The following is a 13,604-nucleotide window of genomic DNA, read 5'->3' as shown; positions in this document are numbered from 1 at the left end:
ATCTGGACTGGCTTAGCTCCTCGATCAGTTCTGCAATCTGCCGCAAAATTTCCGGGTTGGTTGCACGCAAAACAAAGCTTTGCCGTCTTCCTCATTGGTGCTGGATTAAACCGTATCAATCGAAATGCTTGTACTACTTCATTTTCGGTTTGGAAATTTTGCATTCTGGCTTGGTTTCGGAGAATTTGATCTTCAATGCCTTCTACCAAGTATTCAACTAGTTCTTTCTCCGGTAAATTGAGCTTCCGTGCAAGTAAACGCTTTGACTGGTAATATTCTTCAAACGGTTCTCTTCCTGACCAGGTTCGCCTAGCAAGTTGGTTTCGCAGTTCGTATACGTTGGTGTTGATCGTGAACATAGCTTGTAAATTTGCAGTCAGTTCTTCATAGCTTCTTATCATGAAATCCGAGTTTGAATGTAACCAATTTTGGGCTTTTCCTTTCAATAACTTGAATAATACCATCTTCATTGTATGGTCTCCAACATTGAGCGCTTGTTTAGTATTGAATAAAATTTTCAAGAAATGATTCACATCTTCATGATATTGACCCGAAAATGTCGGTAACATCGACGAAATTTCTTCAAGGCGTAGAATATTAGTTGAAATACTTGACACTGGTAACGAGGCTGCAACCGAGACTGGATTTTCAGATAAATTCGTTCCAATATTTCTTGAATCTTCTGATTCTCTTCCGGATGTAAATTGTTGTCCGTTTGAAATAACCACACGAGTAGTTTCTTGACGTTGAGCGAAGTGTCCATCCCCTAGAATGAACTCCGTTGGTCTTGATTCATTGTTTTTTCCACATTGAGCGAGACTTCCATCCCCAAGAATGGATTCCGCAGGTATGTTCCCCAAAGTTCGAGCAGCATTCACGTCTTCCAGAACGATTTCTGCTGGTTTGGATCCGGAAGATTGCATTTCTTCAGTAGTCTTCTGGCTACGTAAAAACATCTTGCCGGTAATCCCACTTCTGATGTTGTAAGAGATTGAAAGACGATGTTCTCTTGCCAATGGTTTATTTCTTAATGGTTGTCGTTTTGTCATTTTGTCATGTCAAAGCCTACTTAATTTAGAAACATTCACCACAGCCTACTACACCCCCTCTATGGGGTGAGATTGGGTCATTTTTCTTTCACTTGTGGTGCCGCTGTGGATAAATAATTGTCTTTCATTTTTTGAACAGTTGTTAATGTACCATCAAAGTACATACACTTCAAATTTGAAGTTAATTGGAGTTAAATTGCGATAGTTATTCAAAAAATAAATCGCACATATCTCTTTTTGACTCATTGTCACCCCCAACGACGGTAGTATCTAAACTAGAATCTGAGATCTTTGATTCTTCAAGTGTTGCTCAACTGCCAAACGATTGAAGCTTGAAACGTTTTTGCAATTAAATGAACGGGAAATTTGGCGCTAGTAGATACCTAGCTGTATTCGTAAGAATCGCCACCGTTCAACTCATCCCCGTCGTGTAGATGAAAGCGTTTAAAATTCTGGCTACTCTCTCAACTCTAGTCAGAAGACAGACGCCAACCAGCATCGTTGAATTTGTTTGTCAACCAACGATGATACTCACGACTGCGACCTCGACTATCAGGACGGATGGGGATGGAGCAGCGGTGATTCCCGCCCCAACTTTGAAGGATGCAGCTCTCATTCGGATGGTCTCTGAGTCGCTATCGAAATGGCTGGTGTAGATACTTTTGCGGACGAAAGCCTTTTGTCAAAGGAAATGAGGGTGTTTTCGTTTCAAATATTTGTACCGAGGATGTTCCTGCTGCATTCAGCAAAGTTAAAAGTCGAGATTGGAACGATATTGATAATGTTTTTGCACTTTCATTTACATACTGACTAGGTACCTACCGAGCGCTTCTTCCAAGTGGAATGAAAGAAGAAGTGCTATTACGACGATGGTGGTTTTTCGTAACCGGGTGAAATTACAGCTACAGCGATCAATTGTGTAAACAATCCAAGAGTTGGTTTTAAGATTCAATAATGGTTGATGCCAAGCTTAATGTAACTACTTTACATTTTATTAAATTAAACTCACTACATAAAATCTACTTTGCAAGAAATAACCCAGATTAACAGCGTAATGATAATGTGTATCGATAAAGATTGTCGAGTGAGGCTATGTCCAATTAGTTTGAATAACTATGAGCACTACCCTAGATCAGGCCCGAATTTAAGAGAGGGGAGGAGCAAAAGAGGCGGAAAATCTGTTCTATGGTCATTATTTATTTCGACTGAATTCTTCAATTCGTCACTTATCCTTGACAGCTTAGCTATAATACACCTGGAATTCGGTCTTAGAATCTCTTAGCGAAAATCATTTTTACAAATAGCTAAATGAAATCAAGTTACTCAGTAAGTCAAAATAAAAGCAAAAGTAAGATGTATTATTATTTTTCCTCACTGGGACAGAGCCTGATTCTCAGCATAGTTTTCAATGAGCACTTCCACATTATTTATTTATTAACTGAGAGCTTTCTTTGCCAGAGTTGCCATTTTCGCATTCGTATATTGTGTGGCAGGTACGATGATACTCCATGCCCAGCGAAGTCAAGGAAATTTCCATTATGGAAAGATCCTGGACCGACGGGGAATCCAAACCAGGCACCTTCAGAAACAAGAAGTTTTTTTTTCTTTTTATCGAAAAATGGCAACAATTTGTGTTACCGCGTGATGGTGATTACTTAAGTAATATTCAAATGCCGATTGTAAATTTCCTACTACATCAATTCCAATAAAATCTTATCAGAACCGCGGCAGCTAAAATCAATACTCCGTGAGAGAAAAATTGTAATGCACATTTCAAACGGTATCGCTTATCACAGACGATACATTCTGTAACATCCGACGCCAAACGTTATGTTGCACATGTTAAGCTCCCATGGAAACCCACGCGTTTCATTCATACCTCTACATAGTGGGATGTGAAATATGTAGGAAAATGTAGTAGGGGAAATAGGATGAGTATACGTATTCAGTGAAAGCTTCGAGGAGGCCACCACAAAATTTTCATGCACCCATAAACAAACAAAATGCTACACGATGTTCGGCTTTGGGAGGATAAATTGAACATGTTTATTTGAGTTTGTCGTCGTTTTGCCATCGAACACACAAACACGATCTGGTTTGTTGGAATAACGTTCGGTATCAGTGATTGAAACGATGAAAGCAACACAGGGAGATGATTTAAAAGAGTACTATTGGAATTACTGTATTAAAAATTGTATATATTCTAATAATCACCGTAGCGGTGAACGTGCATCCAGGTCCGTCACACTCGAGCTCAGATTGGGTACCACTTCTAGTACTGCATTTCGTCCCTCGGTAGTACAAAAGGTACCCAAGCTTGACAGATCGCAGTACACTTTTCACAGCATTCTAGATTACCTTATGAGCCATAAAATTTTGGGAAACTGCAAGGGACATGGAGGTCTTTAATTTGTCTTTGGTGCATCTATTCAGCTAGGCTGTAAATCACTGGCATAGACTAATTGTTGTAGCAGAAGTCAAGAATTGGAAAGCTAATGTTTATACAAAAATAACATTGATAAATTGACAAAATCTAGTAATCTATGTGCCTGAGTACCATCGGAATGGAACCAACATATCTTCAGGAACATCGGAACATTCGCCTGAATTTAATGAAGGAAAATAGCTCTCTAACGCCCTTCAAATATGAGATTTCTTGGGTTTCAATATGCATTTGGATTGAAAAGCGATCTCTGAATCGTCAAACCTGAGACGAATAGAGGCATAGTTGTCGGGTTCAAAATGGATACCACTTCTAGTAATGCATTTGATCTCAGTTATTTATGGAGCGATTTGAATGAAATTTTCACAGAACATCAGCATATATTTTTAAGTATGTTTTCCCACTCACGAGTTTAAAAGTAATAACGGTTTAACTAAATAGAATCGTTGACGATTTCTTAAAATTGACATAACTAAACAAATTGGAATAGCATAATGATGCCCAGATAGCCGTAGCGGTAAACGCGCAGCTATTCAGCAAGACCAAGCTGAGGGTCGTGGGTTCGAATCCCACCGGTCGAGGATCTTTTCGGGTTGGAAATTTTCTCGACTTCCCAGGGCATAGAGTATCTTCGTACCTGCCACACGATATACACATGCAAAAATCGTCATTGGCATAGTAAGCTCTCAGTTGATAACTGTGGAAGTGCTCATAAGAACACTAAGCTGAGAAGCAGGCTCTGTCCCAGTGGGGACGTAACGCCAGAAAGAAGAAAGAAGAAGAAGAAGAATGATGATAATAAATCGTCGAGCTATTTAGTAGAATACCTATAAAGTAGATGAAAACCCGAATTTACTATACCATTTAATTCCACTAGAGTTTGTATCCTTTGACAGATACGCGTACCTTTCTGCTCAGCACGACTGGCTCGGCATTTTGAACTTTTACCGAGATTTACACCGAGGTCTCAGCTGTTATGCTCTCGCTAGTTTGTTTTGCCCAGGCCCATGGCACGAGACGACTTTTAGCGTAGTTAACATCTCCATGTGTTTACTCATTTTCGGGTAATTTGAATCGAGAGTGCAATCAGAATGCGAAGTTTTGTTTAATGTTTATGATCCATAATGGAGCAAGTGTCGCAATCAAATCACTGATTGCTTGCTTAGAGGCTTGCAGGATGCCTTTTAATGTTTGCTCTCCTTCCAAAACCATCGAAATGTTAAATGTGCTTCAACTTTTTGGCACATTATTAGCTGATTTAACAATATCAAAAATTGATAATCAAACCATAGCAAACAATTAAACAAAACAATGGTCCTTATTTTCACAGTTCTTACAACTTACAGTGGGCGATATTCACTTATCGCCCGGGACATCCTGGCTACGAAGAACACTGTGTATCGATATATGGTTGTCATGGGCCTGGTTTTGCCGACCTCTGCGAAATAAATATGTTGTGTACGAATACAGTCAACTCTACCTTACTAGATATTCCGTATCTCGATATCGAGTTAGAGAACCTGGGAGGGAGAAACCAATACGAAATTTCTGTACATCAAGGTGAGCAAAGATTCTGCGGTCATGAACTGTCACTGTGAGCCAATGGACAAACATGATAAAAGCGCGTAATTGATCTAAACATATTTTTTGCATCTCATCAAAGATGACAAAAAAAACGAATAAGAATCAATTCATGCTTATGTAAAAGAATTCTCGCGGAACATTACTAAAGGACCTATGTACAAATGAGAGATTCTCTTCTCTCTCGTTCTCTTTCGATTATAACAGTGGAATACTAAAGATTTTGGAAAGTTTTTCACTATAGATCGAAAGTCAATTTCCTTGACTAGCGTTTCATACAAAAAACGCAACAGAAGAGGTTAATGTGACACAGTTATTAATGAAAGAGAAAGTAAACAAAGAGAGCCTTTCAATGTTAGATAGGTCCTTTAGTAATGTTCCGCGAGAATTATCAAAACCTTAATTAAATATAAAGTATTAAAATACGCAAATTTAAGATTTTTCCAATAAAAATGAAAATTAAATGCATAAAAAACGGTCATAGGTCATTTGGCATAAAGTCGTTTGGCATAATGCTAGTTTGGTATAATAGTCTTATGGCATAATGACTCTTTATTCAACAATCATATGCTCTTGAATAAACTAAAGCATAGGAAAGTTATTGCCAATAGTGTTTTATTATTTATACAGAAATTACCCGTATTTGTTTGTAATATTTTTCTTCTTTTGAGTTGCGCTATTGGAATAATTTTTTGCACTGAAGTTTTTGATAAATTTCTTCCTAAATATAATGTTACCAGATATATGTTGAAATGAAATTTAAATAAATGTATCCTTTAATACATAGGCTGTTATTTGGGGCTATATTTTTAAAAAATTGTTGTTACCAACTGATATAAGGGCTGCAATCGATACCAAAAATCACATATTTTTTAAATGAGTTGTTCATTTGAGTTATACTGTGAGAAGATTTTCTCTTCTTTTACTAAGTAATTTTCATAAAGTGTTATGTCCCAACTAGGACAGAGCTAGATCCGCAACGAAATGTTCTATGATCGTTTCCTTTTTTATTAACTGCGAACTTCCTTTGCCAATTTACTATTTTCAAATATGTGTACCACAACAAGTTCAAAGATTCTCTATGTTCTGGGATGTAGAGAAAATTGTTATTCCGTAAAGATCGCTTGTTGTGTACCTACCAAAAATTTTTGCTATGGGCTCGATGGTGTTAATTTCGGTAAAATCTTCAAAAAATGCCGATATTCATTTGTAATCACTTATTATGCCAAACGAGTTGATGTCAAACAATCTTATGCCAAACGGGGTACAATCTAGAACACATAAGCCCTTTTTCCATGTTTTTTTTTTCGGAAATATCGAAGGTACACAACAAAAAATAACAAGGCATAGTAATACCAACAAAATAGGTAAAATTACTCTACTACATATCCATTCTCAAAATTTTTATTGTATCGTTTAATTGAATTCGCATTTGAGTAGTATTACGACACCTCCAGAATCAAGCACGCCTGAATACCTATAACGCGAGTAGAACACCTTTTTGTGGTGCGTTATGGGGTAAAGATCTACCAGTGAACCCTAGTCCTGACTGCTTCAAACGAAGAGAGCAGGTTTTTATAGTAATCAAAGAAACATGTTTTAGTCCTTATTACATTTTTAAACCTTGTTTAAAGTGACAAGTCTCGGTTTTTCCAATGGCCGAGAATGATCTTGAGACAAGGAAAAAAAATGAGTCGAATACAACAATTTGTTTTCTAATCTTTTATTTATTTAGTTCTCTAGTTTGAAGAAGAAAGGACTTGATTCTGATGCATGGACAATATCGGTGTAATTTCTTGGCTTTATCAAGGGATCCGATTTTTACTGATAAAGGGGCGCACCTGTGGAGAGAGTACCCACCACATTCTTCAAAGGGTATAAATAACGGAAATTTTCAATAAGAATCCTTTCCTGCGATCAAGTTAGGAATTACAACTGTAAGAAAACCGAATACTTTATCACTTCTCAATAGTGATAAGGTAACACGACATGCACTAAATAAAGGACACGGGATATTCTACAATAGATCAAAAATTGGTCACAGTGGTTTATGTTCCGAAAAGAAAAAAAAAGCACACCTGAAGATGAGGGCCATCTTTGTTGGAAGTACCATGGAAAGAATACAAGTCGCCGTGTTACCTCCCAGACGAGAAGGAAAAACTGATATCTGGCTAGTATATGGCAGATCCTACAAATAATCATTATAAAAAAAATCACAAATGACCATGCTCACCTTTATCGTAATAGGTTTTGCACGGATTACTTACAACTTCCGAAGGATTCAACGCACCACCAGAAAAAGCACACATGACAGCAAGATGTTGTCAACTTGCAGATTTGCCGGTAAACTAGTCTATCGAATACCGAAACTTCTGTGGAGTATATTACCGTTGTCGTTGATGCTGGGAATTCACAGACGCTTCAGTAAAAACAAGTTGACAGATCAACGAGAATTCACCGAAATTCGGTAGTATTGCAATCAAAAATTGCTCGATTACCGATACATCTGTAATTTAGCGTTTTACAAATCGAATTCGGTACTTTTATTTACCGAACTCTTACACTCTGTTTAAGTGTGCAAGTTGGAGTTATCTTGCAGTTTAAAAAAAAACATTGTTTCATATTTCTTGTGTAGTATCTGTGCCTCCCTCCCGGTAGAGAACCATAGTAAAAGTTGGTTTTCATAGCTAACTCGATGGTCCCCTGGATCCCAGTTGCACTGGTATGTGTTCTTTAACGTTCTACGGTCTATCCCAGTTGAGACGTAATGTCAGAAGAAGAAGAAGATATTTCAATAAGTACAATGATATGTTTCTGGAAATCTGTAAATTACATGAATCCAATCTAACAACTTTCTGTTTTCGTTTACTTTTGCAGACATTGTTGGTACCATCAAAAGCGAAAAGACGCAGGAAATCTGCGAAGGATGCGGCCAGAAAATCAAAGACCGATACTTTATGAAACTCTCCCCGGACCAGTACTGGCACGAACAGTGCCTTCTTTGCTGCATCTGCCACATCCAGCTCAACCAGTCCTGCTACATGAAAAACACCAAACTCTACTGCAAAGACGATTACTATCGGTAAGCTTGATTGCGTTTAACAGAATTAACGGTAAACACGGGTCCCTCCAAGCTCTACTAAATCTCAATTTTCTTACAACGCGAGCACAACTAAGAGGATAACTTTCTTGTATAAGCCAATTTCCTTAAATCTTCGCGTCCACTCTTCTTGTACCTACATCGGAAACTTCTTGGGCACGGAAAACCAACCATGATAAAAACTTTAGCGCCAAGGATTATGATTATCATCGAGATACGTCACTATATCTACCCATTCTCCCCCACAAAACCAACCGTTCCAAGAATAAGAAAAACACAGAAAACCACATCACGCCTTCCCCTATTTTATTGCCCCATCGCCATTATCATGGCAGCTCACACAAAAAAATGCCGAAGCAAAACTTACCAGTAAGAAAAAAGGCAAAAGATAAACACCCATAATCTTGAATGGTGGTTGCGCGAATGGATGACGACGGTTTCCTATGTCTTCTCTTTACGGTCGTATCACGTTTTACTACCGACGCCGCCGCCATTTACCACGCCTTCGAAACGAACTCGTAAAACATATTTTTATTAAATCTTACAGCTCGTTGCTTTAATGGTGGCGCCAACATTGGTGGACAACAACAGCTCGTCGATACATTCGCGCTGACCACCTATCAATATGGAGGGATTCCACGGAGGCATGCAAGTCGATTCTGATCGACCATTTCAAAAATATCTGAAACTTTGCACAGTTTTTCAGTTCCATCTAAATCGTCATTTTCCGATATCAAATCTTCAAGTTGAGTCACGACTAACTTTTCAAAAGGGTGTATGTGAAAATGGTTCAAAAATATTCAAAAAGCTGCACAGCAAAAACGGTTCGTTCGATTGTTAGACAACTAAAGAAACAAAGTTAGACAACTAAATAAAGATTCCAAAAAAAATACACACAGTAAAAAAAAATTTGTTTTGCATTAAAAAACATCATTTTTGTCACAAAAAAATATCTCAAAACCCTATCGGAATACCAACGTAATTTTTTGAGGGAAAACGGTCCATTATATTAGCTATCTACCATAAAAATTTGGTGATGGTAAGCCAATAAACAAAAAAGTTATGACATTTCAAATATTTCACAAATTTGACACTTAGTGAAATTTTTTTTTTTTTTTTTCATTGTTAATTTTTTTTAGGACCGCAGTTTGTTGCTGAATTTTTTGTTAAGTTAAGTTTTGCATGAAAATGTCGGTTTCCTTAAAGGTTCTCCTAGCACTTTCCATAAACACAAGATATTTGTCATACCGAAACATCTAGGGTGATATTTACATTAAATATTTCATAACAAATATCAAAAACAAAGTTTCTGCTCGTCGATATTGAATTTGATATAAATTTAATAGATGATCACTTAAGGATTTTGGAAGGGATTTTTTATTGAAAATCATAATAAATTATCCGTCTATGCTTTAACAGAAATGTAAAATATGGTTCAGTAAAGTGAAATATGAATTGTAAATATTTAACTTTGAAATAAGGCCCTAGTTGTGAAGATTGCGCAAGCGGGGTAAAACCGACCACTGTTGATGGGGTAAGACCGCCACCCCTAATTTATACCAAAAAAAAATGTCTAAAACATTTTAAATGTTGTAAATACGTTGTACATTACTATTCAAGTAACATGATCAATTTTGCACAATTTTGCATTTGTTTACAAGCCAAACCCGCATAGTTTTCCAAAATATGGGTGTATTAAGGTTATGATAAACATATATCTATGTTTTTTGAATAAATTTATCCTAAAAAATATCCAATATCCACGTCAATCAATGTAGAATTCATAAAACATTACGCTTTTTAGAATCACAGGGAACTAATATATTTTTTCGCAAAATTTTGTACGAAAATCGTGTTGGTCCCTTTTACCCCGTGGGTGGGTGGTTTTACCCCGTCAGTAAAAATAATCGTGATAAAACATCACTTTTTCAAGCTTCAATAGATATTTTTTTACAAATACGAAGCCTGTGATATTTTTTAATCATGCCTAAGGCTTCAAAAAACATGATGCGTCGAAAAAGTATTTCATGGTTCTTAGTTTTGACATATGAATTAAGTTGCTTAGTCGGGCGGTCTTACCCCGTCTTCCCCTATGTCTGTTTTTCTGTCGCAATATGCTTCATAATTACTATTCATTAAGTTCTTCAGTAATCAATAATCAAAATAAAGGCAATTATTTTCTGCAGCATTTGGACCTTTCACAAGATAATATCTTTATATTACACCTTCACAAATTATGTTCATTTTGGCGGCTAGTTGATGAAAACTCATTAACTTATTAATTGTACGATAACGCCAGGAAGGGGAGCACAAAGAAGGTTGCGCCTTAGTCAGCTCACTTTGAACAAATTGGAGTATCGGCAACCAGAATTCCCGCCAGAATGTATCCGTGTACCGACCAGAACATGACGGACAACAATCCACATCTCTTCATCATATCGGAATGGTATCAAGTTCACGTTCGCAACCTTCTTTGTCACCACATCAAACGATCTGCCGCTGTATGCATCGCGATATCTGACCGCCATACCCTGTAAATCCAAGCAGGGAACAGGTTTAACTACTATGATATCTATAACGATGTTATTCTCATTCCGGTTCGTTTCAGAATTTACGGCCTTTCGCCAATGCAGCACCAACAGCAGCAACAAAGTGTGTCTCGCGATTGTTATGGATGTGGTGAACGAATTGCGCCCAACGAAATGGTTATGCGGGCGAAAGCGCTAGTCTACCACCTGAATTGCTTTCTCTGCTATACCTGCAACCGGCCTCTCCAAAAGGGTGAACCATTCTCATTGCGAGCCGGCAAGCTCATTTGCCAACATGACCTGGAGAAAGACATGTACAGTACCTTGCATCCGATGCATCCACATCACAATCAGCACACGTTGTTCAGCGAAGACGACTATTTGCTGGAGGACGGTTTGCGGTCCCGAGACGGCCGGCGTGGCCCCAAACGACCGCGGACCATACTGACGTCGGTGCAACGGCGCCAGTTCAAGGCATCGTTTGACGTTTCGCCCAAACCCTGCCGGAAAGTTCGGGAAGCGCTTGCCAAGGATACCGGCCTTTCGGTCCGAGTTGTACAGGTGTGGTTCCAAAATCAACGAGCCAAAATGAAGAAAATATCCCGGAAGAGCAAAGCGGCACAAAGCAACGGTAACAGCGATGGCGACAAAAGCCATTCGGATAAGGAGGATAAATCCATCAAGTTGGAATCGCCGGTGAGCGATCACAGTCATTATCTGGGCGTGGATGGATCGTTTGGATCGACTAGTCAACCCCTGAATCCAAATCTACCTTATTCACCAGGTATGACTTTTCAACTAGTCTATGAATATTACTTTTTGTTGCATTATGATTTATGCCTTCATTAAAACCACTTGCATCGGCATTTTATATATATATATATATATATATATATATATATATATATATATATATATATATATATATATATATATATATATATATATATATATATATATATATATATATATATATATATATATATATATATCTTAAATGTTGTTTTGCTTTGGTTTTATTTGGGATTTTGTTACATTCAAAATATTTTTTTACATGATTGGGGAATAGGGCGTCATTTGAAATGTTTCAGTAATTCTTGATTACTCTTTCAGTTCAACGTAAGTAACTTTTCATAAGATGTGTCAAAATTAATTGAGAAGAAACGAAACCTTACAAAAACTGTTTTGAAATAAGCTCATTGCCGGAATTACTATTTGTGGGTTCCTGGGGGCACAGGTTTGCAGAGGCCTTTTCTCCAGAAACCTGTTTTTCAGACTATTGAATGGAATAGGAAGTAACGTCCCTAATGACTTTTACAGCTAACGTTACTCTTAAATTAAAGAAATAATTCAAGCTTTGTAGAAAAAATATTTTTTGTCAAGATCCATGAAATTATCCAAACGAATAAATTTGAACATACTGTTTATTTATATTTTATCCATACATTTCCGTCATCTACCTTTTCCTAGTCACTGAAAAATAATTTTTCATCATTTTACTTCAGATTTCCCGGAAAATTCGGACGCCAGCATGTGCAGCAGTGACATTTCGCTGGACGAGAGCTTCGACAACTTGGACGAGGCGACGTCGGACACCATGTCGCTGCAGAACTTGGACCTACAAACGAGCCTGAACAGCAGCAGCAATAGCAACAATAGCACGAAAAATACCAACACCAGTGCAAGTTTAGTCAATCACAACAATAACAACATCAACGGTCTCATGCCGGGAACCAACATCACGCACATAGATAAGCTATACCTGATGCAAAACTCGTATTTCAACGGCACTTCCATTGAACAATGATGTGGGCGGAAAATGATGAGCAGAGTTTTGTAAAGGAAAAAGTTTTGTAATCGGCAGAAATTGGGATATAACAAACGTAGGCAACCTTAAAATAATTTTTAAAGGCCCAATGGTTCAAAAAAGTTATGTTCTTTTTTAAGCAATGAAGGCATGCGCGAAACTTATATTTCTTTACAGATGATCCAAACCATGTTAGGACAAATTTATCACCATGATCTGATTATATTGTTTGGGCCATTAGATACCCTTATTTAACGTGAATATTAAAGCTAGTCAATAACAAGTGAACATATAGATGGCTGTATTTCATTCTTCTGCATGCTAAGCAATGGATAGTTTAGAAAATTCAACTACTTAACTAAGTTATACGCCCTAAAAGACAGGTTAGTATTTTCCGTACCATTAAAATACTATGTTGATACAAACGAAGTTTTTGTAAATATTGCAATAGATTGATACAAAATTTCAGTGGAAAAAAGACTACTACATTGAAATTTTTGTTTGTTAGATACACATTATTTAAGCCGAAACCCACACAGGAAACAAGTCATTTGGTATAGTGAGTAACTACATAAAACATCCATAATAAGCAATGTAAAATTTTAGGCAAAGTAAACTTATTTCAACCGAGCCACCATGGTTTTATTATTGAAATTTGAAAGAACATCCTTGACTGTCACTATCATGATTTACCTCTTAATACTGTTTGTCTAATGAAAAAATCAAAATTTTGTTTTGCATTAAAAAAAACATTCATTACGCTTGTAGATCTGTAAATCTTATAAAGTAAATAATTTGGTTGGACTAGTTTAAATGGTTTCTGCCTATAGTCGAAATTCGGAGCAATTTATTGGAATTAATATGAGATTTGAAATTTTTAAATAGGAGATTGGTAGAAAGAGTTATTATTGTAATTTATGAAACAATCAACAAACATTATTGCTCTTGGATTACGACGTTTATTGGACCTATGCAAATCTTGGCTGGACCTACTTTATGGTCATTATCCTCACATTCAGAGCCGTAGCATGGCGTCTTGGTGCCATTGGCGGACCTCTATAAGAGTGCTTTTAAGGACAAACTTTAGGCCATTTTT

At 37.1% G+C, this 13,604-nt stretch overlaps 1 protein-coding gene across 1 annotated transcript in view; it reads left to right on the top strand.

Moving 5' to 3' along the window:
• Positions 1-13,138, top strand: part of LOC5570352 (LIM homeobox transcription factor 1-beta) — a 33,238-nt gene extending 20,100 nt beyond the window's left edge. The window contains exons 2-4 of the mRNA XM_021843764.1: positions 7,951-8,155; positions 10,782-11,485; positions 12,207-13,138. Of these exons, the coding sequence (XP_021699456.1) occupies positions 7,951-8,155; positions 10,782-11,485; positions 12,207-12,508 (1,211 nt within the window). The 3' untranslated portion in view covers positions 12,509-13,138. The remainder of the gene's footprint in view (positions 1-7,950; positions 8,156-10,781; positions 11,486-12,206) is intronic.
• Positions 13,139-13,604: the final 466 nt, after the last annotated feature.

The sequence above is a fragment of the Aedes aegypti genome, chromosome 2, assembly GCF_002204515.2.
Source record: "Aedes aegypti strain LVP_AGWG chromosome 2, AaegL5.0 Primary Assembly, whole genome shotgun sequence".
Lineage (NCBI taxonomy): Eukaryota > Metazoa > Arthropoda > Insecta > Diptera > Culicidae > Aedes > Aedes aegypti.
This window is presented reverse-complemented; position numbering and strand designations above follow the sequence as displayed.